Source organism: Odocoileus virginianus, chromosome 5 (genome assembly GCF_023699985.2).
Source record: "Odocoileus virginianus isolate 20LAN1187 ecotype Illinois chromosome 5, Ovbor_1.2, whole genome shotgun sequence".
Lineage (NCBI taxonomy): Eukaryota > Metazoa > Chordata > Mammalia > Artiodactyla > Cervidae > Odocoileus > Odocoileus virginianus.
In genome coordinates, this window is record NC_069678.1 from 51,337,479 (window position 1) to 51,364,009 (window position 26,531).

General features: G+C 41.6%; 1 protein-coding gene, 2 long non-coding RNA genes and 1 pseudogene across 14 annotated transcripts in view; 2 read left to right on the forward strand and 2 right to left on the reverse strand.

Moving 5' to 3' along the window:
* Window positions 1-723: 723 nt before the first annotated feature.
* LOC139035212 (uncharacterized) lies at window positions 724-1,879 on the reverse strand. Of its 2 annotated transcripts, none has more exons than XR_011487821.1 (2): window positions 1,788-1,879; window positions 724-1,055 (listed from the first exon to the last, which is right to left on the reverse strand). It is a non-coding gene; the product is annotated as an uncharacterized lncRNA (long non-coding RNA). The 2 variants fall into 2 exon arrangements; XR_011487820.1 differs by lacking the exon at window positions 1,788-1,879 and adding an exon at window positions 1,581-1,680.
* Window positions 1,369-26,531, forward strand: part of SLC44A5 (solute carrier family 44 member 5) — a 436,507-nt gene continuing 411,344 nt past the window's right edge. For 3 of the 11 annotated variants that reach the window (XM_020902934.2, XM_070467906.1, XM_070467911.1), the window contains exons 1-2: window positions 6,340-6,387; window positions 13,787-13,893. Coding sequence is in view for 2 of the 11 variants with exons in the window: in XM_070467910.1 (XP_070324011.1) it covers window positions 1,470-1,503 (34 nt within the window). In the remaining 9 variants the exon portion in view is untranslated. Of the gene's footprint in view, window positions 1,504-5,533; window positions 5,703-6,338; window positions 6,388-13,786; window positions 13,894-15,629; window positions 15,735-26,531 lie in introns of those variants that run through there. The other 8 variants (XM_070467910.1, XM_070467914.1, XM_070467908.1 and 5 more) reach the window with 6 other exon arrangements.
* Window positions 1,893-4,174, forward strand: LOC139035211 (uncharacterized). The gene is made up of 2 exons (XR_011487819.1): window positions 1,893-2,556; window positions 3,832-4,174. It is a non-coding gene; the product is annotated as an uncharacterized lncRNA (long non-coding RNA).
* LOC110143362 (large ribosomal subunit protein uL24-like) lies at window positions 25,424-25,952 on the reverse strand (annotated as a pseudogene).

Sequence of the window (26,531 nt, forward strand, 5' to 3'; positions counted from 1 at the left end):
ACACTTTGGACAACTCATTGGAAAAGACCCTGATGCTGGGCAGGATTGAAGGCAAAAGGAAAAGAGGGAGGCAAATGATGAGATAGACAGCATCAGCGACTTCATGGACATAGGTTTGAGTAAACTCTGGGAGATAGTGAAGGACAAGGAAGCCTGGCGTGCTGCAGGCCAAGGGGTCGCAAAGAATCGGATACGACTGAGCCACTGAACAACAATAAGTTGGTTACCTTTACATTCTCAGATCAGTCAGACTTTTGCACAACCTTGCTGCCCCGACACACCGGTGAGATTCCCTTTCTGATCAGCACGCTAGAGTAGGACAGCTCCTTCCGGGTAATGAAAACTTATCAAATTCACAATCAGAGCCAGAAAGAACTGGACCACTGGAACAAAGTTTCTCCTGGAGGTCAGGAAATCACTCCTCCGCCTCCCAACTCCTCCAGTTTCTGAGAGCGTGCTTTCTTTCCTCTTTTTCCACAGCCCTAAGGGACATGTCCTGCGTTTTCGCTATAAGTTTAGGGCCTGAACTAGGTCATTCTTCCAGTTGTCTGTCCCTGGGCTGCCTCTGGAACTTAATTTCTCTCCTCTCTACCACTCACTACCCAGTGGCCCGCTTCCCTTCTCGGTTCCGCAGGGGCAGAGGCATCCGCGCGTCCCGGGGCTCATCGCCCGCTTGGAATTCGGGCTCTGTGCCCGAGACCAGCTTTTTGCGGAGCGGCCCGGTCGCAAGTGCAGGTGCCAATACGCCTGCAGTTGGCCGGAGTTCTTGTTGGCGTACGGAGACTGGTGCCTTTCGTGGGCCTACCCCGCCGCCGACGTCGCGCCCTGCCACCTGGGGTGGGGGTGTTAGCTTCCGAGGCGCCGAGGCAGGCAGGATGCGAGCTCCATCAGAGTGGGACCGTCTGGCTTTCTCCTCCCGAGTCGCAGATGGCCGCGGGACCCCCACTTCCTCCAGCAGTCCCCTGCCGCCGCCACCGTCGCCTTCCCCAGCAGCGGTGGCTGGACGACAGCGCCGTCACTGGTTGGATTGGAGCTGGCGGCTCAGACGGGACACCCTGGGGTGGGGGAGAGGGGGAGGGAGGGTGTGGGAAAGGGGGAGGTCAGCGCTGGGCGGGCACTCGGGGGACCCCGCGCTGCCCCTTCCAGCAGCAGCAGCAGCAGCAGCAGCAGCATCCACAGCCGCCGCCGCAGTCTGAGCGGCCGCAGCAGAGCGAGCGCGAGCTTCACCAGCTCCGCGCGGCGGAGAGCAGAGGGGCGGCGGCGCCCGCCCCAGCCGAGCCGAGCAGAGCCGAGCGCGCAGCCGGGCCGCCGCCGCCGCCTCGCAGATGCCATCACAGCAACAAAGAGCTCGCTGAGCTGAGAGCCGCGGCGAGAGCTCGCCTGGAAGCCCTCCACGGTGCCCGCTCCAGGAGCTGGGTGACAGCAGGAGGAAACGCTCCGGGGGTCTGGGGGAGGGGAGGGGACAGGAGATGGCCAAGAAGAGAAAGCCCTCCAGCATCAAGGGTGAGTTAACGCTCCATTCTCACCTCGCTCCATCCCACCTCCCACCCGCCGACCGCCCCCACGGCTAGCCTGTTTACATCCGGGCTTGGTCAAGTGGAAGGCTGCCTGCTGGGGAAGAGTTTTCCTTCTCCGGAAGGTGGGGAGAACTGCTGCATCTTCCTTTCCCTCCGGGGAGACTCCGATTGGAGTTTGTCCCCTTTTTGTAACCCGGGGAAACCTGGAGACTCTTGTTCTCACCCCACCCCTTTCCCACTCCGAGAGCTTGGGTATCTGTTGCACCTTACCCCCTCAGGGTAGTGGGGACAGAAGCGACTCTGCTCCTCGGGTCTTATTTCGGAATCAGGCTGTGTGTGTGTGTGTGTGTGTGTGTGTGTGTGTGTGTGTGTGAGAGAGAGAGAGAGAGAGAGAGAGAGACAGACAGACAGAGACAGAGACAGAGACAGAGTTTTTCGAGGTGTCTCTCTACTACTCTCTCCTCCCAACCTCCCTCCGTCCCTTCATCCCAGGGTGACAAGTTCTGCATCCATTTTCCCAACCTCCAGCCTCAAGAGGAGATAGGGACTGTCTGGCTCTCCTTTTCCCCCATGGTCAAGGGGATTTGCTACGGGTCGGGTCCCTGCAGACTTTCCCCCTCTTCCCGACCTGCCGAGGGGGCCAGTGACTCCCTTTGTTGAGGCGGGCCCCTGTTGCTCCTTTGGAACCAGGGCTTCTTCTAAAGTTGGAAAGTTCAGAGGGGAGAAGCGCTGGCAGGGAGGATAAGGATGAGCTTGTTGCTGGGGTGACTTCAGGCATCGCGGCGTGGTCGGGAGCTGGACTCTGGAGGGAGCCTCGTAGGCGGCGTCCAGCAGGAGCGGGGTGTCCAGGACTCGCCCAGCGCCGCGATGCGCGCAGGGAGCTGGTGCACGCGCCGCCCGCGGCCGCAGCGCGGACTAGCAGAGGTCGCCGCTGGCCGGCTGCCTAGCGCTTCGACTCTCGCGCTGGGGAGCTAGCGGTGGCGGAGGGGTGGTCTTGCAGCACTGCAGAGAGGTGGAAACCAGTTCGGCACCATGCGCGGTGAGGAAGCCTGTGCCGGGGGAAACTGCACCGGAGCTTGGTGGGAAGGAGGAAGCAGTGGCGTTTGAAGTTGGATTTCAACCCAATGGGCCTGATAGCCCGGGAGGCGCAGATTTATCGTGCCTTGGGGTTTAATAAAACAGGACCACACTCTGAGATGCGAAGAAAATATAGGTTTGGTTTGCAGCAGCGCGCCAGGGTTTGGCTTGCTGCTTTCTTTTTTCCCCCAAGTCTTGCTTGTGGGAGCTTAGCTCTACTCTAGAGGTCACTAGGGGGACACAACTTTATCTTAGTGCTTCAGCTTGCCTTTTAATTGCCGCGGAGTACTCAAATCACTTATTGGAAAGGGTTTCAAACCATGAGCCTTAATCTTTTAGAAGATGTTGTACGAAAAACCCAGGATTTTCTCTTTTCTGCTCCAAACTATAATAGATATGTAATTTTAGTGCAATGCATTTCCTTTAAAATAATACAGCTGTAAAATAGAAAAGGCCTTAAACTTGATTTTTTCTCTCCCAATGAATTAGTACATGTTTACAGTGGTAGACGACTAAAGAAAGAGTGAGAGAATGTATTCATATATTCATCTACAAACAATTTTCTTATGATAATTTCAAAGAATTAGTCTAAACCCAGATTGACAGGGTGCATTAGCTGCACTTTTGGTTCGCTCCTTTTTGTGGAACCATATCGCACCATGAATGAAACAGAAGGATTGGTTTTCAGCACTGCTGAACGGCTATCCATTGGCAGAAATACATCTCATACCCACCCCAAACCTTGCAGATTGTAAATGATCCATGAAGAGTGGAAAATTTTTTCCAGTTTTACAATACATGCTAGCTGGAGACAATCTTACCCTGAAATTATCTTGGTGGACATGCAAAAAGATACAATTGAGGCCAAATTAATAAGTGAACTAGTATAACAGTTTGATGAAACGTATCTCATTACTACCCATCCCAAACACAAAGAAGTTTTTGATTTGTAAGCCGAGATAGGATTGCATTTTAAATTTAACTAGATAGTGAACTAATTGAAGAGCAGCAATTAATAGAGTTTTGTCATTTAAATGTTAATAATTCTTTTGGAGGATTTAATAACCATGCTTTCCTAGGAAATGTCTCAAGAAAGTTTATTGTAGTTCTCTAAAAATAAGGTTTTCTCATTCTACATGTTTTCCTTAAAAGTTATGTTATTTAATTCTTACTCATTTGTGTGTTTTTTTCTCTCTCTACTAATGCTGAGTTTCTGTCTTTCTTTTTCTTAAACCAGATTGCCATTTTTTTCTTAGAAGGAAAGAAACCTTTGAGAAAATCCTTGGAGTTTCCCTTTAGCAAAGCACAGTTAATTGTGATAGTTCAAAGGCAAGCCCAGGAAGTTGGAATCCATTAATTTGCCTCAATGTTGCCTTTTAAGAGGAGCGCTCTACAAAAGCATGGGACTGCTGGCTTGCTGAACTGCTCCCAGACATCTGCTTCTAAGCTACAACCAACTTAAACTGGGACTGCGTGGTAGAAAACCAAACTGCTAAATGCTAGGGCACTTTTGTTTCCAGTTTAGTTTTTTGGCAGGCTGGGGTGAACTTTGTGAATAATAAACTATAGGTTTAGCAACATCCCGCTTGTGTTGGTTATCCTCTATTCAGAGCAGTTTTCTCTGCTTAGCTACCCTGTGTGCAGGGAAAGATGATTTGTTAGAGCATGTGACAGGCAAATTGCTCATTGGCTTCTATAGTCCTTGCAACAGACACTACACATCTAGAAAGCTAGAAATTGGCCGGAGGGAAACACTCTTTTAATATTGACAGAAGATACTAGCTTTCATTTCTGGCACTCATTAAAAGACATTTTATAAAATGACTTTTATAAAAGAATATGTGTCAATCTAATATTTATAATATTTTAATGAAAAGATATGCTATAGTCCATTTTAATAAAAGTCTTATAAACATAGGTTAGTTACATCGATTATAGTGATACTAACCCTCCTCCCCCAGTATTATTAGTACAATAAGGATCTTACTCACATTTAAAGGTTAAGTTATGCTTGGATTCATCTATTTATGCATTCATTCAGCAATTTTATTGACTACTGAATATGTACGAGGTTCTGTGCAAGACTAGGGATGCACTGATAAACATGATACTCAATGAAGGGTATATTGAGAGGGAGGCTTGGAAAGACAAGGTAAACAAATACATGAATATAAAGTTTTACAATGATTAATATCATGAAAATAAGATAGGACATATTCTGGAAAGTGATTGTGGGGTTACTTTATTTTATTTTGTGTGTGTGTGAGGTTACTTTAGATTGTGACATTTGAGCTGGGAACCAAAGGATGAGTAATTTACCTGCCAAGAGCTGGAGCATGGCACTGCAAGCCTTAGGCAGGAGGAATGAGACTGTGGCTTGGCACGTTCACATACAGAACTGCCAGTTTGGCTGGACTACAGTATGTTAGGTAGAGATGGGTAGGGAGAGGCCAGGCTTTTTGGACCCAAAATAGGAGTTAGATTTTAGTTTAAGAGCAGGGAGAAGCCTACTGGATGCTCATTAGATGTTTAGAGCTTTATTCTCATCCTTGAGGATGGTTTCAGGGAGAGCAGCTTTCCTACATCAACACTCTAGGCCAAGTAAAGTCCTTATCCAATGAACTTCACTTTTCTAAAAGGTGTAGTTATAATCAAGGAGCTGAGGCCTCCTGCTGAGAGCCCTCTTACTGCATTAGTTGGGGCTGAGATGTTGATAGCATTTCTAGGAATCTCTGCTTAAGGAAACAGTTCTAAAGAGAATGAGGACTATTTCTAATTCAACATTTGGGTAAAGGTTAGTCATCATCCCCATTCCCCACCCCCCAACAATCCTTTCAAAGCAAGTAAGTCTTAGGAAAAGCATATTGTAATGGTAGAAGGGCCTAGAACATTACTGTGCAGGAGGCGGAATGTGGAAGGCAACACAAGAGGCTCCTAGGTAACGGGAAGGAGTCCGTGAAAGAAGAGTGATGCTTGGAAAGGCGACATGAGAAAGCCTCTGAGACAACATCAGCCAGTTCGTGATTTTGCCAAGAGAAGCAGAAGCCTGATGTGAGAGTGTGCCAAGAGAAACACTCTAATTCAAGCACAAAGGAAGTTCAAATCAGGGTATCTTTATTCTTTTGACCACTTTTTACTTGTGAAGCATTTATAACAATAAAAGCACACAGGCTTTTTAAAAAGCTCTTTGATTTTACTTATTATTAGGTAGCTCTTATGGATTACAAACCTCACAGATGAAAATAGCATAAAAAAAGTAGTGATCAAAACTGCTATTTGTTGGAGGTATCTGCTTGACATCTAATTAGCAGGGAAATTATACTCTTGGGTCTCTATCTTGCTGTGGAGATGTTGGCAGTGGGGAAGAGGGCAGGAGATTGGGTCTGTTGGATGATTTTCTGCCCCATAAGGATTTATTCTTGAAGGTGCCGTGATATTTAGAAGATGTGTAAATCATAATCTTAGAGCCCTCCACTGCCTCTCCCACCTTCACCTGTCTGCTCTTTTGCTAGCAATTAATAATGAAAACTATGATAAGAATTTTTGTAGCTTCAGGACATTCTTTAGTCCCCTCTTGCTGTTTCCTTTGTGCTCCGATGGACTCTTGAGGCTGGCAGGGCTGGTAGGACTCAGGGATTATGTAACTAAGAACAGATTTGGTCCTCAGTGGTCACATAACACAATGTGTTTATGACATCAGATTTTTTTTCATAGCATTGAGAGTCATAGTAGGTTAGAGTTAAAAGAAAGGCTCAGTGTTGATAGAGCTAGTGGAGGAAAGCTATAGTAAGAGGTGAGTAATGTTGTCAAATATGAATAGTCTAGATAAGGAATTTGGTCAAGTGTATTATTTGTAATTGCATATTATAGATAAGTCAGGATATGTCTCTATAGACATATATATGAGCATATATCTAGAGAGAGAGATGTATATAGGCATATCTTGATATATATTTAAGCTAGAGCTCAGTTCCCAGTATAAATTCAGATATCACTCTGTACATGCGAGTGTGATCATGTCTGCATTTTACATATAAGGAAATTGAGATACAAGGATATTAGGTACTTCCTTGGGGTCTAAGAATAAATTATGTACTGTAGATAAAGGCATAACCAAGCCATATGACACACTCTCCTTTGACTATGTTCAGTGTTTTTTTAAAATTAATTAATTAATTTTAATTGGAGGCTAATTACAATGTTGTAGTGGTTTCTGCCATATACTGATATGAATCAGCCATGGGTGTACATGTGTTCTTTATCCTGAAACCCCTCCCACCTCCTTCGCCAGCCCATCCCTCAGGGTTGTCCCCGTTCACTGGCTTTGAGTGCCCTATTTCATGCATCAAACTTGGACTGGTGATCTATTTCACATCTGGTAATATACATATGTCAATGCTATTCTCTCAAATCATCCCACCCTCGCCTTCTTCCACTGAGTCCAAAAGTCTGTTCTTTATATCTGTGTCTCTTTTGCTGTCTTGCATATAGGGTAATCATGACCATTTTTCTAAATTCCATATATATACGTTATTACACAGTATTGGTGTTTTTCTTTCTGACTTACTTCACTCTTTATAATAGGCTCCAGTTTCATCCATCTCATTAGAACTGATTCAAGTGTGTTCTTTTTAATAGCTGAGTTATATTCAGTATTTTAATACCTGTTCATTTTCCTCAAGATCTCTCAAGTCTAACATAGAAAGGGAGATCAATTTTGCTTTTTCATGCTGAATCAAGAGGATGATACACTTTCCTCAGAAGTATCACAACTTTATTGTTTGTGATCCACTTTTAAAATTAGAAATACCTTGCTAACAAAGTAGGCTAACTGCTCACAAATGCTAAAGTGATATTGTACAGAGGTTTTAGGGCTTCTCTAGAGATAGGGAGGCCAGACAAAGTGAACAAATATTCTCATTTTTTGACGTGGTATAAGTTGGAAAAGATGCATGTGGGTCACCTCTGAGGTAGATTCACATCATTTTGCCATTCATGTGGAAACCATTTGTCTGCTGTGGTAGCTAGGCTTTAAGATGGCCTCAGTGTTTTTTGCCTACTGGTGTTCACACCCTTACATACTCCCGTCCCACACTGAATTGGGGCTGACCTGTGTGACCTGTAGAGTATGGTGGAAGGCTATGTTGTACATAAAGACTTGGTGGCTTCTGTCTTGTTCTTGTATATCTGGTGTTCTCTTATTTATTGCTTACTTTGGGGAAGACCAGCTGCCAAGTTGTGGAAGCACTCAGGATTCTGGTGGAGAGGCCGTGTGGGGAAGAACTGGGGCCTCCTGCTAAGAGCCAGCTCCAGCTTGCCCACCTTGTGCGCGATCTACCTCAGAAACAGACCCTCTAGCCCGGTTAAGCCTTCAGGTGTCTATAGCCTTAGCCAACATCTAACTGAACGTCATGAGAAATCCTTACCTAGGTCTACCCAACCAGCCTACTTTTGGATTCCAATATAGCAGAAACAGTGAGAGATGGTAAATGGTTACTGTTGTGCTGAGTCAGTAATATTTGTTACACAACATTGGATAATATATCTGTGGGTCATTTCTTTTGTACCTTTATCTTGGGAGGTAGGGACCCTCTTATTGGTGTGTAAATAGGAGGGGAGACCGTGTATGTGTGAAAAAGCATATATATTTTTAAAACCTTTCACTACAATAATTTACTTATTTATATAATTTTTATATGTAAAAGATTAATATATCATTATTAATCTTTATATTTACATATCTTTTATATATAAAAGATTAATTTTCTTTTTTATATAATTACTCCAGGGTTTCCTTTAAGCTAGATGCTCCTTCCAGGCTCCTGGGAATAAAAGGAACACTGAATTCACAATCTTCATTACTAGTCTTGGCATTGGCCCTGAATCTTAGTTCTTTTTATTACTTCAGAGAGCTGGGCTGAAAACCTGAAGTTCTCTTTTCCCTGTTTCCCTTAAATTCCTTTTAGCAGCTTGATTCCTTCTCTTCCACTTCTTCGGTTGGTCCTCATTTCTGCCCTCTGTAGTTCACTTGGTTTGGCAGGTACCTTCCAAATAAAAGCCCCACCAAAGAAAAAATGAGAGTGATAGACTACAAATGCCCCCCAAGTCCTCCAACAGCCCTCCAAACTGAAAAGACAAAAAGTCCCTAAAACCTAAAATCTCCCAATAAACGCTTCTCCAGCTATATTTATCTACTTCTCCCTACCAAGGAGTCCCTGCCCCCTCCCAGCCCAACTAGTCCCTTGATGTATAACAAGGAGAGTGAGAAAGAGGATGAAGTAAACATGAAGAAGACTGCGATTCCTTCTACTTCAGTGTAGAATACTAGTCTGCTTTATTTCAGCCCCTCACTCATTTCTTCATTCACTTGACAAATATTAACTGAAGACTTACTCTGTGCTATAAGTGTATTTGGGATGGAGCCTTTAGGTAGGGAAGACAGACCATGAATAAACTGTTGAGATTAAAAACTAAAGTGTACTATGAGGAAAAAAATAGAGCATGATATGGAGGATTTGGAGGGCTGGTGATGGCCTGATGGGGGAGGGTGAGCTGTTAATAGGATGGTTCAGTTCAGTTCAGTTCAATCACTCAGTCGTGTCCGACTCTTTGAGACCCCATGAATCGCAGCACGCCAGGCCTCCCTGTCCATCACCAACTCCCGGAGTTTACTCAAACTCATGCCCATCGAGTCAGTGATGCCATCCAGCCAGTTCATCCTGTCATCCCCTTCTGCCCACAATCCCTCCCAGCATCAGGGTCTTTTCCAATAAGTCAACTCTTCGCATGAGGTGGCCAAAGTATTGGAGTTTCAGCTTCAGCATCAGCCCTTCCAGTGAACACCCAGGGCTGATCTCCTTTAGGATGGACTGGTTGGATCTCCTTGCTGTCCAAGGGACTCTCAAGAGTCTTCTCCAACACCACAATTCAAAAGCATCAATTCTTCACAGCACTTCAAAGCACTCAGCTTTCTTCACAATCCAATTTTCACATCCATACTTGACCACTGGAAAAACCATAGCCTTGACCAGACGGACCTTTGTTGGCAAAGTAATGTCTCTGCTTTTTAATATGCTATCTAGGTTGGTAGACTTAATTGGAAACATAATATTGAAGGAGACGAAGTAGTTTTTATGGAGGAGGAAGAATGTTTCAGAAAGAGAAAAGCCAGTGCAAACACCCACTGGTGAGAGTATCCTGGCATGCTTGATAAACAGAACGGAGAGTAAGTGAAATTAGTAAAGAGAATAGAAATAGGAAAGGGGGCAGAAAAGTGAGGGAGGACTAGATCACGTCTGGCCCTGTAGGCAATTTTAAAGACTTCAACTTTAATCCTCAGTGAAATGGGGCATCATTGAAGGTTTTGAACAAAGGAATAATAGGCTCTGACTGAGGATTTGAAAAGAATTGCTGTGGCTACCATGTTGAAAATATCCTCTTGGGGCAAGAGAGAAGCTAGAAGACCAGTAAAGAGTCTTGCAATATTTCAGTTGAGGAATAATGGTGGCAATTATCAGGGTGGTAGCAGTGGAGGACCTGAGAAATAGAAAGACACAGAATATATTTTGAGGGTGGAGCTAATATGGTTTCCAGAACTAACAGGCTGTGTGAGAGATAGCTATGAGTCAGGGATGATTCTGTAGTTTGTGACCTGAGCTACTATAGGATGGAGTCATCATCAGCTGGTATTGGAAGATTGTGGATGGGGCAAGTTTAGTGAGAAAGGATTTCAGTTTTTTTTTTTTTTTTAAGGAGATCTGTTTTGGACACATTTGAGTTGACGTGTTCATTTGATATTCAAGTGGAGATGACAATGAGGAGGTCAAACACATGAATCTGGAGTCTGGGGGAGAGGCTGGGCTGATGATGTGAATTTGGGAGACATTGGCACCTAGGTGGTGTTTTAGACCTTAGGCTGAATAACTTCCTGGCAAGTGAGTGTAGGCTGAGAGACATGATCAAAGCCCAAGGTTACTGCATTATTAAGTGGGGAGGGAAATGGAGTGGAAACTGGTAAAGAAGATTCAGAAAGAGCAACTGGTGAGTAAGGGGAAAGTCAAGAGTGTGAGGGGTCCCAGAGCCAAGGGAGAAAGTGTATCAAAATGGAAAAGAATAATTGACTGTGTCAAATGCTGCTGATGAAGTAACATGAGGGTTGAGAAGTGACCATGGCATTTATTACTGTGAAGGTTACTGAAGACCTTGACAAGGGCAGTTGGAATAGGTCAACAGAGAATGGGAGGAGAAGAACTGGAGACATCAGAGTCAATTCTTTTGAGGGGTTTTGTGGCAAAGGGAGCAAAGAAATGGTGGCTGGGAGCAGTAGTCATCAAGAAAAAAGAAAACTTTTTTAAGATGGGAGAAATGATGGCAGGTTTCACTCCTTGTTTTTTGTTATCATTTGCTTTGTGAGGTGGTCTTTAACTTCTCTTTCACTATTTTTTTAAACCATTGAACTGTACAGTTTTTTTTTTTTTTTTTTAATGGATTTGTTTATTTTTGGCTGCACTGGGTCTTTGTTGTTGCACTTGGGCTTTTCTCTAATTGCGCGCTTGGGGGCCCCCCTCCAGTTGCGGTGCTTAGGCTTCTCATTGCAGTGGCTTCTCTTGTTGCAGAGCATGGGCTTTAGGGTACATGAGTTTAGATGCCCCACTGCATGTGGAATCTTCCCAGAGCAGGGATGGAACCGTGTCCCCTGCATTGGCAGGCAGATTCTTAACCACTGGACCACCAAGGAAGTCCTTTCTTTCACTATTTTAAATTTTGGCTGTTTTCTAAGACAATTTCTTGGGGCCATAAGGAGGGAATTAATGTACAATGACTTTATATTACTTAGTTATAAGGAAGTTTCTTTTTTGTCTTTTATTTCTGTAAACAGATTATCTTTAAAAATATTAAATATAGTATTAGATGAGAAATAGAAATGGATTTCCTGATGACATATTTAATAAAATATACCACATTAGGAGAAAGTTGCCATGAGAAGAAAGTTTGCCAGTCATCATGTTGCTGACTGTAGCAGTCCATTCTGTCAGCTGGAAAGCTCAGAAGGAACTAAGGAAAAGTTTAAAATATTTTGTGTAGGGGCAAGCCCGGTTGTTCTTGACCAGAAGCAATTTTGCAGTGTCTTGAAGACATTTTTGATTGTCATGACTGGGGTGATGCTAATGGTTTCTGGTGGGTAGAGACCAGGGATGATGCTAAACATTTTGTAATGCCCAGGACAGTCCTCACAACAAAGAATTATTTGGTTCAAATTGTCAACAGTGCTGACTGAGTGTCAAGAAATCCTGGGATAGCCCCATCATTTTTTCACTCTTTCAGAAAGAAGCTAGCAAGCTCCTTCTGAAAGAATCTGTTTAACCTATCTCATTTTTCTACGTTTAGATGAGGCACAACTGTTTAAAAGTTAAATTCAAATAAAGACAGGTTCTTTTCTTTTTGTCTTTGCTTTCTCTCCCCACCTCCCTGTCCTGCCTTCTGTTGGTTCCCCTTGTATTTTACTATTTTTATAAACTTGCATTGTTTCCCATTGGGCCCATGACATTAGAGGGACATTAAAGTTATGGTAAAAAAAATCCTTGATTCAGTTGGGGAACCACAATTTTATATTGCTGATTCCTATTCTGCATCTGACAGTTTTTTGAAAGAAATAATCAAGAACAGGATGATTTGTTAAGCTCTAGCTCTTTAATGAGAAAGGCTAGGTGGCCTCCCAGCCATCTTTTCTGTGGCCTCTTTTGGCCATTAGGACTTCAGGGGAAAGCTGCACCCTTAACAGTCCTACTGTCAATGTGTACATTATCTGACAAGGAATACTCTGAACTAAATCAGGACTGTCCTAAGTGCTTGTTGAGTGAAAGGATGAAACATTTTAAATCCAGTTTTATAAGAAGCAATTTACAATTTATGTATTTAAAAAATTTGAAGGACAGGTTCTTTATGTACATTTTGCAGTTCATTGGATTGTGTTTGACTGTCCAAATCCAGAGATAAGAGTAATATTTTTAAATTGACATTAAAAGTTTATTAAAAGTGTATTATCACTCTAGGCTTGCCCTACAAAAAAATTCAAAAGTCATTTTGAAGTTAGCCTATATACATTTTGTTAGTGTTAGTTTAAGAGTATCATAAATCATAAAATTAGAAAAAACTATAAAAGCTACTTAATGAACATTCATACTTCACAAGTTCTGGTATTAACAGTATTTTTCACTTTGAATTAAGTTCTTTTTTCTTTTTATCCACTGTTCTCATACTCTTATTCTCACTTACTTTGTTTGGTTGCACAAAAATGTTATCACATCCTTTTTCCATGGCAATGTCTTTGATTCTGCTGCTTTAACACCTTTACTGTAGTGAAAGAATATCTATGACTAAAAAAGAAGCATTATGTTATTTAAAAAAGATCTTTGTTCATAAATAAACCTGTCCAGGGATATCTTAGTTGTGTAAGGTAGGACAGACTTGAAGTTATAAAGAATAGTGTTGCATATACCTATGGCTGATTCATGTTGATATATGGCAGAAACCAATGCAATAGTGTAAAGCAATTATCCTCCAATTAAAAATAAATAAATTTAAATTAAAAAAAAGAATAACACTGGAATTCACCCCTTCTCTTGTCCTTCTTAGTCCTTAAGAAAGACTTACATTAAATACATACAATAGAAATTCTGCATTGAATAATTATTATACTGCTCACACACAAACTTTATTTAGTAATCTATAGACACAACCCAAAGACAAAAAGACATGTGGTTCACATGCCAAATTCTAAGGTCAAGACTGGTTATGTTTTAACCCCTGTAAATTCTCTTTACCTGATTCTGAATCAATCAATGCCTTAAGTATGATGGATAAGCAAATTAATTGACTATATATAAGTTTATATGGATCAAGATAGGCATGTAACCTATTTAAACCATTTGGCAAACAAGCCATTTTTAAGTTTTTGGCAGCATTAAATGGTAGAAAAGTATATTAATTAGAAATAACTTACTAAAACAAGCCTTTGAAGAATTCTAATGGTAATATTTTTAGCTAATTGTTTATATTATGTTAAAGGAATGGAATATCTTTTGAATATTGAGAACTTTCATGAGTCTAGACTTTCCTCCAGTTGGTCCTATTTAGTGTGGTTTTATGCTACATCTTGTATTTCTGAAAACTGGGTTTTCGTATGTACTAAGGCTGAAGAACCTTGAGAATGGCTGCTGGCAGACCAGAAGTCCAGTCAACCATCAAGAATCCCTCAGGGATGGGAAGTTGGCTTGAAGGTATCCTTGAGTAACTTGAGGTGAGGTCTGTTTATGAGGAATTTCCTCATGTAGGGAGGAATAAACATGTAGTCTTTTCATTCCTTTAGATATGCTAAAAATTTTTCCTTGGAATCATCCAGACCCTGAGATAGCTCTTTATCTAGTTTATTATTTTGACCCCACATAGATGTGCTTTTGCTTATTTGTGTTTAGCTATTGTAGTGCTGACTGGCATTGAAAAACTTGACATATGAAGTCATATGAAGTCCAAGGATGTTATGTCTCATGCTGATCACTATTTTATGAAGTATCTGCATTATGAGTACCTGATGAAGAAGTTTTTCTGAGTGTCACTAGCTAACAGTAGACAAAGTCATGAAACTCACTGAGTTCCCCATATGGGTAGACAGCTTGTTGTTGTTCAGTCAGCAAGTCATGACCAACTCTTTGTGACCCCATGGACTAAAGCACTCCAGGCTTCCCTGTCCCTCACCATTTACTGGAATTTGCCCAAGTTCATGTACACTGAATTGGTAATACTATCCAACCATCTCATCATCTGTTGCCCCCTTCTCTTTCTTCCTTCAATCTTTCCTAGCATCAGGGTCTTTTCCAATGAGTTAACTGTTCACATCAGGTGACCAAAGTATTGGCACTTCAGCTTCAGCATCCATCCTTCTGATATACCTTGGTGTTTCAGGGTTGGTTTCCTCTAAGGTTGACTGGTTTGATTTCCTTGCTTTCCAAGGGACTCGCAAGAGTATTCTCCAGCACCACAGTTTGAAAACATTAATTCTTCAGCGCTCTGCTTTCTTTACTGTCCAGCTCTCACATCCATACATGACTACTGGAAAGACCATAGCCTTGACCATATGGACCTTTGTTGGCCAAGTGCTGTCTTTGCTTTTTAACACACAGTCTAGGTTTGTTTCAGCTTTCCTACCAAGAAGCAATAATTTTCTAAGTTCATGACTGCAGTTAGCATCTGTAGAGCCTAAGAAGAAGAAATCTGTCACTACTTCCACCTTTTCCCCTTCTATTTGCTATGAAGTGAAGGGACTGAACGCCATGATCTTAGTTTTTTTTTAAGGTAGGAAGGGTAGCTTGGAATCTCAAAACTGAGAATGAGCCCACTTCTTACGTAAGACTATGGAATCATAAATTATGCATTTGTGAATTAATTTTGTTTTTCATATCTTTATTCTTCTTTCTTGTCATTATTTTCTATACATACTTTGTTTTGTTAAAATGTATGTAGTTTTATAAACTACTTTAAATCTTCTCTGAAACAAGATGAATTATAAACAACTCAATTTGGCTAAGACTAACTTTATAGAAATTAAATAATCTACTCAGTTATTCACTAGTAAATAATGTGCATTTAAACCTAGATGTAGCCTCAATCAAAATTTTTTTTTGCATATAATAGAACAAAGGATCTCATTGTCCTAATCCAACTTTTGATTTGCAGATTACACTAGTTTTGTTCATATATAATTTTCTATAGTTGAGGTTTTATTTATCATCACCTTTATCCACTTGGCTGCACAAGTGGAGAATCTGGAGTCATCCTTGACACTCTTTTACAGGTCTCTGCTCAAGCAAATGAAGTTGGTCATTACTATTGATCCTGATAGTATCTACCTTTCTATACCACCACTGTCACAGATATAATTCAGCACTCCTCATGTCTAGTATGGATTAGAACTACGTATACACTAAAAGGTCTCTTTGCATAAGGCCTAAATCATCTCTTAACTTATTTTTCACAGTACTGCAGATATGCTACTACCAACAGGCATGTTTGATCATTTCACAGTCCTAAAGTAATGGCCCTCCATCACCTCTCCCCAGGACAAAAATTGAAATTCCACACAAGGTATATTAGACTCTCTAGAATCTGACCCATCAGAACCTTTCCTGCTTCATCTTTTCCACACCCATCCTAAACTTAATGACCCAATATTCTTTTTTTTTTTTTTTAATGGATTTACATGTATTCCCCATCCTGGTCCCCCCTTCCACCTGCCTCTCCACCCGATCCCTCTGGGTCTTCCCAGTGTACCAGGCTGGAGCACTTGTCTCATGCATCCAACCTGGGCTGGTGATCTGCATCACCCTAGATAATATACATGTTTCGATGCTGTTCTCTTGAAACATCCCACCCTCGCCTTCTCCCATAGAGTCCAAAAGTCTGTTATATACCTCTGTGTCTCTTTTTCTGTTTTGCATATAGGGTTATCGTTACCATCTTTCTAAATTCCATATATATGTGTTAGTATACTGTAATGGTCTTTATCTTTCTGGTTTACTTCACTCTGTATAATGGGCTCCAGTTTCATCCATCTCATTAGAACTGATTCAAATGAATTCTTTTTAACGGCTGAGTAATATTCCATGGTGTATATGTACCACAGCTTCCTTATCCATTCGTCTGCTGATGGGCATCTGGGTTGCTTCCATGTCCTGGCTATGATAAACAGTGCTGCGATGAACATTGGGGTGCACGTGTCTCTTTCAGATCTGGTTTCCTCTGTGTGTATGCCCAGAAGTGGGATTGCTGGGTCATATGGCAGTTCTATTTCCAGTTTTTAAAGAAATCTCCACACTGTTTTCCATAGAGGCTGTACTAGTTTGCATTCCCACCAACAGTGTAAGAGGGTTCCCTTTTCTCCACACCCTCTCCAGCATTTATTTTTTGTAGACTTTTGGATAGCAGCCATCCTGACTGGTGTGTAATGGTACCTCATTGTGGTTTTGATTTGCATTTCTCTGATAATGAGTGATGTTGAGCATCTTTTCATGTGTTTTTTAGCCATCTGTATGTCTTCCTTGGAGAAATGTCTGTTTAGTTCTTTGGCACATTTTTTGATTGGGTCATTTATTTTTCTGGAATTGAGCTGCAGGAGTTGCTTGTATATTTTTGAGATTAATCCTTTGTCTGTTGCTTCGTTTGCTATTATTTTCTCCCATTCTGAGGGCTGTCTTTTCACCTTGCTTATAGTTTCCTTTGTTGTACAAAAGCTTTTAAGTTTAATTAGGTCCAGGGGGTCTTTAGTCTTACCTTTGCCCTGAAGCAAAAGGAACCAAAAGCCTGACAGGAAATCAGTCACTGGCTTAACATCCCAGGGTCAAAGTGTCACTGTAGCTTACCCCGCCTCCCATTATCCTGGTAATATAGTGAAGTGTGTGTTTCAGGCGTGAGAGAACAGTGCCCTGTGCCCAAGTAAGTCTGCTAGAAACTGTTTTTTCCTAGTGCTGCTTCCAATTTTCCTGTGTCTTGGATTAATTTTCCTGAATCAAACCTGGGTCTCTGTAAGTTGTCACCTATCTGGAGTTGGTCTTGAGTTTTATGGGATTGTACCAAAGGGACCTTGCCATTTGCCTGTTTGTTTTTCTTTCCTGTAGGTTTCTTCATAGATACCTACCACTAGACTATGAACACCTTGAGAGTCCTGATTGTGTGATATTTATCCTTTAATCTAAAGTGTCTAATATAATTCTGGATATATTACAGAAGTCTATGGACAGAGGAGCCTGGCAGGCTACAAGTCCAGTTCAGTTCAGTTCGGTCACTCAGTTGTGTCCAACTCTTTGCGACCCCATGGATTGCAGCATGCCAGACTTCCCTGTCCATCACCAACTTCCCAGAGCTTGTTCAAACTCATGTCCATTGAGTTGGTGATGCCATCCAGCCATCTTATCCTCTGTCATCCCTGTCTCCTCCTGCCCTCAATCTTTCCTAGCATCAGGGTCTTTTCCAATGAGTCAGTTCTTCACATCAGGTGGCCAAAATATTGGAGCTTCTAACTATCTCCCTCAAAATATTGGAGGGAGGAAAGAGAAAATATCTTTTCAGATACCTCCCTCCTTTCCTCCCTCCCTCCCTTCTTTTGTTATAAGTATTTTCTAATTTTGGGTCAGTCTTGTTTAACAAAAAGAAATTTATTAAAATTATTTCATTAAAAACTGCAGATATGTAATATCAAATTAATTTTAAGAGTTGACAAATCAGTTTATATATTTGTGTTAACTTTATATGTCTCACTTTGAAATTTGGGGTAAAATATTATACATTGAAAACCCAATTTTATTCTTATATTATTAAACTTGTGAGTTTAATAATGTTTTTTACTAAAATGATTGAAAAGAAAATGGTACCATAGCCTCTTTCCCTGTTTCTGTTGCATTGCCAATTTTCTTCCAAGGTATAGCACCTTTATAATTGTTAACTCAGTAATCTTCACGAGGTGGGGAAGGTCTGCAGGTGTAATTTTTCCCATTTCTAAAATCGAGGCAGCATGGAGTTTTTGTTGCTTACTGTCAAATTACACATCACTCTATCATTACATTATAGCTTTTTGGTGGTGCTGCACAGCTTGGGGGATCTCAGGTCCCTGTCCAGAGATTGAACATGGACCAGGGCAGTGAAAGCGCCGAATCCTAACTACTTGGCTACTCGGGAATTTGCATTTCATTGTAATTTTGAATGTCAGTTTACATTTGACTTATGAACACTTTTTAAAAGTTGACCTGTCAACTTTTACAGGTTTTTCAATAATAATGTAAAATCTTTGGTACAACTTTTACAATAATAATGAAATATTATTAAGATTGGAATTCAGCTTTTCTGTTAGTCTTATTACTATTTTTATAGGCAGTTAGATATTATGCTAAGATAAGGAAAATTTCCATCTTTTAAGATTTCATTTGGAGACTCAAATGACCTTTGGATTTGGCTTAGAAGACTCTACTGCTATGTTTAAACATGTTCTTTTTTTTTCCCTTTTGGAACTTTACCTTTTCATTTCAATTTTTCAAAAGTTGATCTATTGCCATTTATGATGTCAGTTTTTCTTTTAATATTGATTTTAAAATTCATGTGACGAGTTCAGTTTTTTTTTTTTAAATGTAACTTGAAGTAATCATCAATATAAAAGTCTAAAATACTGATAGTTTCCAACCAACTTCTGATTTGCAAGCTGTGATATGTACTTAGAAGTCATTAGAGTTAAAACTATGAGTTAAAATCCCATGTTGTCTATGCTAAAAGCGGGAAAGATTTTAGAAATGGTTTAGCTTAATTCCTTTTGAAGATGAGTAAACTTAGGCTTGGGCTTGCCAGGCTCAGAGGTAAAGAATCCACCTGCCAAACAGGAGACTTGGGGTCCATCCCTGGGTCGGGAAGATCTCCTGGAGAAGGAAATGGCAACCCACTCCAGTTTCTTGCCTGTAGAATCCCCATGGACAGGGGAGCCTGGTGGGCTACAGTCCGTGTGATTACAAAGAGTTGAACACGACTTAGTGATTAAATAGCAGCAGCAGCAAATTTAGGCTTAGTGAGGTTAAAATTACTTTTCCAAAGTTACACAGTCAGAACCTGGGCAAGCTTGGATGAAATTCAGACCTGACTTTTAGTCCAATGTTGCTTTTCACCACATGCTCTGAAATTGGCTGTATTGTCTATGGATGATGTGGCAGATGGAGCAACAGAGGTCTACCATTTATAACCTGGAATTAGAGTATTATTTTGAGTCAGAGTGGTGTATGCGTGTGTGCACATATGTGCAGTTCTTTCAGACTCTGTTAACATAAGAAAAGTGCTTTCACTTATCTTCAGTTCAATTCAGTTGCTCAGTGGTGTCTGACTCTTTGTGACCCCATGGACTGCAGCACGCCAGGCCTCCCTGCCCATCATCAACTCCCGGAGTTTACTTAAACTCATGTCCATTGAGTCGGTGATGCCATCTAACCATCTCATCCTCCGTCGTCCCCTTCTCCTACCTTCAATCTTTCCCTGCATCAGGGTCTTTTCTAATGAGTCAGTTAGTCTCATCAGGTGGCTAAAGTATTGGAGTTTCCGCTTCAGAATCAGTCCTTCCAATGAATATTGAGGACTGATTTCCTTTAGGATGGACTGGTTGGATCTCCTTGCAGTCCAAGGGACTCTCAAGCATCTTCTCCAACGCCACAGTTCAAAAGCATCTTTTCTTCGCCACTCAGCTTTCTATATAGTCCAACTCTCACATCCATACATGGCTACTGGAAAAACCATAGCTTTGACTAGATGGACCTTTGTTGGCAAAGTAATGTCTTTGCTTTTTAATATGCTGTCTAGCTTGGTCATAACTTTTCTTCCAAGGAGCAAGTGTCTTTTAATTTCATGGCTGCAGTTACCATCTGCAGTGATTTTGGAGCCCCCCAAAATAAAGTCTGACACTGTTTTCACTGTTTCCCCATCTATTTGCCATGAAGTGATGGGACCAGATGCCATGATCTTAGTTTTCTGAATGTTGAGCTTTAAGCCAACTTTTTCACTCTCCTCTTTCACTTTCATCAAGAGACTCTTTAGTTCTTCTTTACTTTCTGCCATAAGTGTGGTGTCGTCTGCATATCTGAGGTTACTGATATATCTCCCAGCAATCTTGATTACAGCTTGTGCTTCTTCCAGTCCAGCATTTCTCATGATGTACTCTGCATATAAATTAAATAAGCAGGGTGACAATATACAGCCTTGACGTACTCCTTGCTTGATTTGGAACCCATCTGTTGTTCCATGTCCAGTTCTAACTGTTGCTTCCTGACCTGCATACAGATTTCTCAAGAGGCAGGTCAGGTGGTCTGGTATTCCCATCTCTTGAAGAATTTTCCACAGTTTATTGTGAGCCACACAAAGGTTTTGGCATAGTCAGTAAAGCAGAAGTAGATGCTTTTCTGGAACTCTGTTGCTTTTTCTCTGATCCAACAAATATTGGCAATTTGAACTCTTGTTTCTCTGCCTTTTCTAAAACCAGCTTGAACATCTGGAAGTTCACAGTTCATGTACTGTTGAAGCCTGGCTTGGAGAATTTTGAGCATTACTTTGCTAGGGTGTGAGATGAGTGCAATTGTGCAGTAGTTTGAGCATTCTTTGGCATTGCCTTTCTTTGGGATTGGAATGAGAACTGACCTTTTCCAGTCCTGTGGCCACTGCTCAGTTTTCCAAATTTGCTGACACATTGGGTGCAACACTTTCACAGCATCAATCTTTGAGGATTTGAAATGGCTCAACTGGAATTCCATCACCTCCACTAGCTTTGTTCATAGTGATACTTCCTAAGGCCTACTTGACTTTGCATTCCAGGGTGTCTGGCTCTAGGTGAGTGATCACACCATTGTGATTATCTGGATCATGAAGATCTCTTTTGTATGGTTCTTCTGTGTATTCTTGCCACATCTTGTTAATATCTTCTGTTTCTGTTAGGTCCATACCATTTCTGTCCTTTATTGTGCCCATCTTGTATGAAATGTTCCCTTGGTATCTCTAATTTTTTTGAAGAGATCTCTAGTCTTTGCCATTCTATTGCTTTCCTTTGTTTTTTTGCATTGATCACTGATGAACACTTTCTTTTCTCTCCTTGCTATTCTTTGGAACTCTGCATTCAGATGGGTATATCTTTCCTTTTCTCCTTTGCCTTTTGCTGCCGTTCTTTTCATAACTGTTTGTAAGGCCTCCTCAGACAACCATTTTGCCTTTTTGCACTTCTTTTTCTTGGGAATGGTCTTGATTACTTCCTCCTGTACAATGTCATGAACTTTTCTTACTCATGCCTTAAGTCTCAACTTGAAAACTGTGTATGACAGAACTTCTTGTCAATGCTTACGTGTTCTTATACCTTTTTGGGATTTCACTTGCTATAGCATTTATCAAATTGTACTTTAATTGCATGGATGCTTGTCTTTCTTGCCTGTTGTTTAGTCATTAACTCAAGTCCGACTCTTTTGCGACACCATGGACTGTAGCCCTCCAGGCTTCTCTGTTTGAGGGATTTCCCAGGCAAGAATACTGGAGTGAATAGCCATTCCCTTCTTCAGGGGATCTTCCTGACCCAGAAATAGAACCCATGTCTCCTGCATTGGCTGGCAAATTCTTTACCATGGAGCCACCTGGGAAGCCCCTTTCTTCCCTGTTAGACTGTAGATGGCACGCGTTGTTCGCAGGTGTACATTTGATGGCAATTAGCACAGTGCTTGCTCACACTTAGTGTTCCACAGTTATCTCTTGAGAAAGTAAAGGAATTGATATTACATAACTTAAGAAAGGAATACATTATGGAGTAGGTGTAGGGATTGGGTATCTTATTGTGGAACATGCAGCCTCATATGTCACTTCAGTTTCCTATCATGCCTGATCACATGTTCACAAAATGAATTATCTTAACATTTTTAACACTATCTGTCCAGAGGCTACCCCTTTGTTCTTTTTCTGTACTTTGGGACCAGATATCTGTGTTCAGTTTGTTACTGAGAACTCTGCCTGTACACCAGTGATGAATCAAATCTCAGAGACAGTTTTCGGTGAGGTAGAAAAAGATAGTTTTATTACTTTGTCAGGGAAGGGGGGAATGCAGCTGGCTTCTGCTTCTAAAAACTAAGTGTTCCAACTCAGAGGATTTGATGAGAGGTTTTATAACAATGATTCAAAGTTGGGGTCTCTGACAAGACTAAGGTGTGAGCAGAGTTTGCAGCCCTTAATCTGACTTAGGTGGTTGGTCTAATCTTGACGAGTTTCTCTGGTCCCTGTAATCTTGCCTCAGGTTTTGGTTGCTTCTCTCTTGATTAGTAATTGTTTGAATCTGCCTCCTGGAACTGAGGAAAGGTTTGGAGGCTGGATCTTGCCTACAAGAAATGGAGAACAGAAAGGCTTCTGTACCTGGGAGCCCCACAGGGTCCTGCCCGGTTTCAGAATCCCAGCTCTGTGATCCTGGGCAAGTTACTTAACCTTTCTGAACTTCACTTTCCTTATCTGAGAATCGGAGACAATATCTTACGATACCAATAAAAGTAAGTACCTTACAGGACTATTGTGAGGGTTAAATAACAGAACAAATGACACAGTAGCAATATATAGCATTGTCTGTATAGTAGGTATTGAATAAATGCTTATTTCAGTCTGCTTTCTCTTTTCCTTCTTCACTTTCCCCTTCCTTCCTCCCCTCGTTCCTTGCCTCCTTTTGTCCTCCTTGATCTCTCCTGGAAATGAGAACTATAGACAATTAGAAGCATGGTCAAAGCTAGCTTTTTCTTATAGCAAACGTGCTCTACTCTGTAAATTATCCTCACCCTCAAGCTTGCCTCCAGATCAGCCTCTGTTTTCTCATACTTCTTTTTCTCTGCCACATTCATATCTATAGCTGACAAAGTTTACTTTCTGATTCCCCCATTGGCTTGCCTGAAATCCAGCTATTCTTCTGCCGTATGCCTGATGGTTAACATGTGTTCTGTACAAGGCAGCGGAAAAAAGATTGGTTGTGGACGGGAAAATCTGGAAGTACCCAAGGTAGTAAAAACAAGAGTGTGCTGGCTGCAGATGGTTGTTCTAGGAGCAGAGTCTTTGGAATGACTTTCAGGGCTTATTTAAAAAGAAGGGGGAAGGTCACAGTTGTTTGTTTTTCTTGCTCCAGACTGTTAAGGATGCTGTTTCATTATCTTCCCATCAGGTTATGTTGCAAAATGTTCCTAACCAAGATTAAAATTAATATTTAAACAGGCCTAGTCCGACAAAGGAGAGCTGAGCCATGTAACTGAATGAAGGAAAATGATAAAGATGAGTTAAATCATTATCAAAACAACATCTAAAAGAAAGAGTTCTCCTGCTACAGGCTGTCCTGCTGAAGCACACAAAGTGAGCTATCATGAGCAATTACTGTTTGAATAGCTACTGGTCAGGTTCAGATTAGATTAATGGATCAGCTGGCCGAGAATTAAGAAAGTCTTTAAGAGTGTTTGGTTCAGAGTGAGACTATTTTATTTCTAAAATAACCAGCTGTGTGACCTGCAGCCCCAGGTTGCAAAATGCTATCTGTAAAATAGTTATATACTTGTAAATTGTTGGCAGTTGATATTCTTTCTTTGGTTTTAGGTCAAACTTTTATTTAGGAGGCTGGTGGAAGAATTTAGGACCCGTACTCGATTAGCTCACTTCGGTTCCTCTAATGCTGAGTTTCTCAATGTAGTCACTTTTGACATTTTGGACTGGATATTTCTTTGTTATGGAGACTGTCCTGGGCATTGTAGGATGTTTAGCAGCATCCTCAGTAAATGCTTAGTAGGACCCTCTCCAGTTGTGACAGACAAAAATGTCTCCTAACATAGCCAGATGTCTTCTGGACATACTTCCTCCCTGCTTTTGAGAACCACGGCTCAGATGGAGAGAAGAAAGGGAGATGGTTGTCTCTATAGCTTTAGACTTTCCCAGGAAAGTCTGTGGAGTTACCACGAGAGCCAAAAAAAATAACAAAAGTTTTCTTTTGCTGTTGTTTAGTTGCTAAATCGTGCCCAACTCTTTGCAACCTCATGGACTATAGCCTGCAAGGCTCCTCTGTCCATGAGATTTCCCAGGCAAGAATACTGGAGTGGGTTACCCATTTCCTTCTTTAGGGGATCTTCCCACCCAGGGATTAAACCCGCATCTCCTGCATTGTCAGGTGGATTCCTTAACGCTGAGCCAGCAGGGAAGCACATAACAAAATTTACTCTGTCCAAACTGAGTTTTCAGTCGTTCATTAATTGTTTTGTTGAATGCTTACCAGCACTGTGCTAGGCTCTGCGGGTAGGTAGATAAGTATCACTTGATCTCTTACCCTCAGGGTGCTCCAGTTCAATTCAGTTCAGTCGCTCAGTCGTGTCCGACTATTTGTGACCCCATGGACTACAGCACACTAGGCCTCCCTGCCCATCACCAACTCCCAAGTTTACTTAAACTCATGTCCATTGAGTCAGTGATGCCATCCAACTATCTCATCCTCTGTCGTCCCCTTCTCCTCCTGCCCTCAGTCTTTCCCAGCATCAGGGTCTTTTCTAATGAGTCAGTTCTTCGCATCAGGTGGCCAATGTATTGGAGTTTCAGCTTCAGCATCAGTCCTTCCAATGAATATTCAGGGATGATTTCCTTTAGGATGGACTGGTTGGATCTCCTTGCAGTCCAAGGGACTCTCAAGAGTCTTCTCCAACACCACAGTTCAAAAGCAACAATTCTTCAGTGTTCAGCTTTCTTTATAGTCCAATTCTCACATCCATACATGACTACTGGAAAAGCCATAGCTTTGACTAAACAGACCTTTGTTGGCAAAGTAATGTCTTTGCTTTTTAATAAACTGTCTAGGTTGGTCATAACTTTTCTTCCAAGGAGCAAGCATCTTTTAATTTCATGGCTTCAGTCACCATCTGCAGTGATTTTGGAGCCCCCCAAAATAAAGTCTGTCACTGTTTCCCCATCTGTTTGCCATGAAGTGATGGGACCAGATGCCATGATCTTAGTTTTTTGAATGCTGAGTTTTAAGCCAACTTTTTCACTCTCCTTCTTCACTTTCATCAAGAGGCTCTTTAGTTCTTCCCTTTCTGCCATAAGGGTGGTGCCATCTGCATATCTGAGGTTATTGATATTTCTCCCAGCAATCTTGACTCCAGCTTGTGCTTCATCCAGCCCAGCATTTCTCATGATGTACTCTGCATATAAGTTAAATAAGCAGGGTGACAATATATAGCCTTGAGATGCTTCTTTCCCTATTTGGAACCAGTCTGTTCCAGTTCTTTTTATTTTTTTTTTTCATTTTTTTTCCATTTTAACAGTTTTTAATGAAAGCTGTAGACAAGATGACTTTATTCCTGCATCTTCTCAATTGTTTCTTCCTTACATTTGCCCTTTTCCTTTCCTACTTGGCTAGATTTGGCTTTACGTTCGAGGATCTTTTTGCGGTCTTTGTCCAGTTTTAGCCTGGTGATAACCACCTTGCTGGGGTGAACGCCCACATGGACAGTTGTGCCGTTAGCCTTCTCCTGCTGCACTCGTTCAGTGTAGATGCCGTCTTTCCTCCTGTAAACCTGGGCTACTTTGCCCATCTGCTGCCCTTTGTGGTGCCCTCGTACAACCTGAACTTCATCATCCTTTCGGATGGGCATGGATCAAACGTTGTACTTCTGTCTTAGCTCTTTAGAAAGAGGAGAAGACATAATTTTCCTGTGAATGTGGGAAGGCGCATTGAAATGCCTTTTCCGATTCTTGCTTTGGTCAGAAGTCACAAAGGGATTGAACTTCATTTTGGCCGCTGGCGCTTCAGCGATGGCCACAGAAGGGAAGAGTTGTTGTTCCAGTTCTTAGTGTTGCTTCCTGACCTGCATACAGATTTCTCAGGAGGCAGCTCAGGTGGTCTGGTATTCCCATCTCTTGAAGAATTTTCCAGTTTGTTGTGATCCACACAGTCAAAGGCTTTGGCATAGTCAATAAGGTAAGTAGATGTTTTTCTGGAACTCTCTTGCTTTTTTGATGATCCAACAGATGTTGGCAATTTGATCTCTGGTTTCTCTGCCTTTTCTAAATCCAGCTTGAGCATCTGGAAGTTCTCGGTGCTTGCTTTCTACTAAAGGGAGGAAGTAATGCCTTACCAGTTCATTTCCATACAAAGCTGTTAAGTGCAGTGCTACATCTCAAGTCAATATAAGGTATAATGGGACTACACATTCCCATCCCCCCTTCTCTCAGGGGGACGGTATCAGTTAAGGCTTCATTGAGTACTGTATGAGACTGTATTTAAAGTCACCCAACAAAATTGATCTTACTGACATCTAAACTCTAAAATTTTGGTACTGTTTTTTCTCCCTATAGTTTGCTCTTATATATATATACACACACACATAC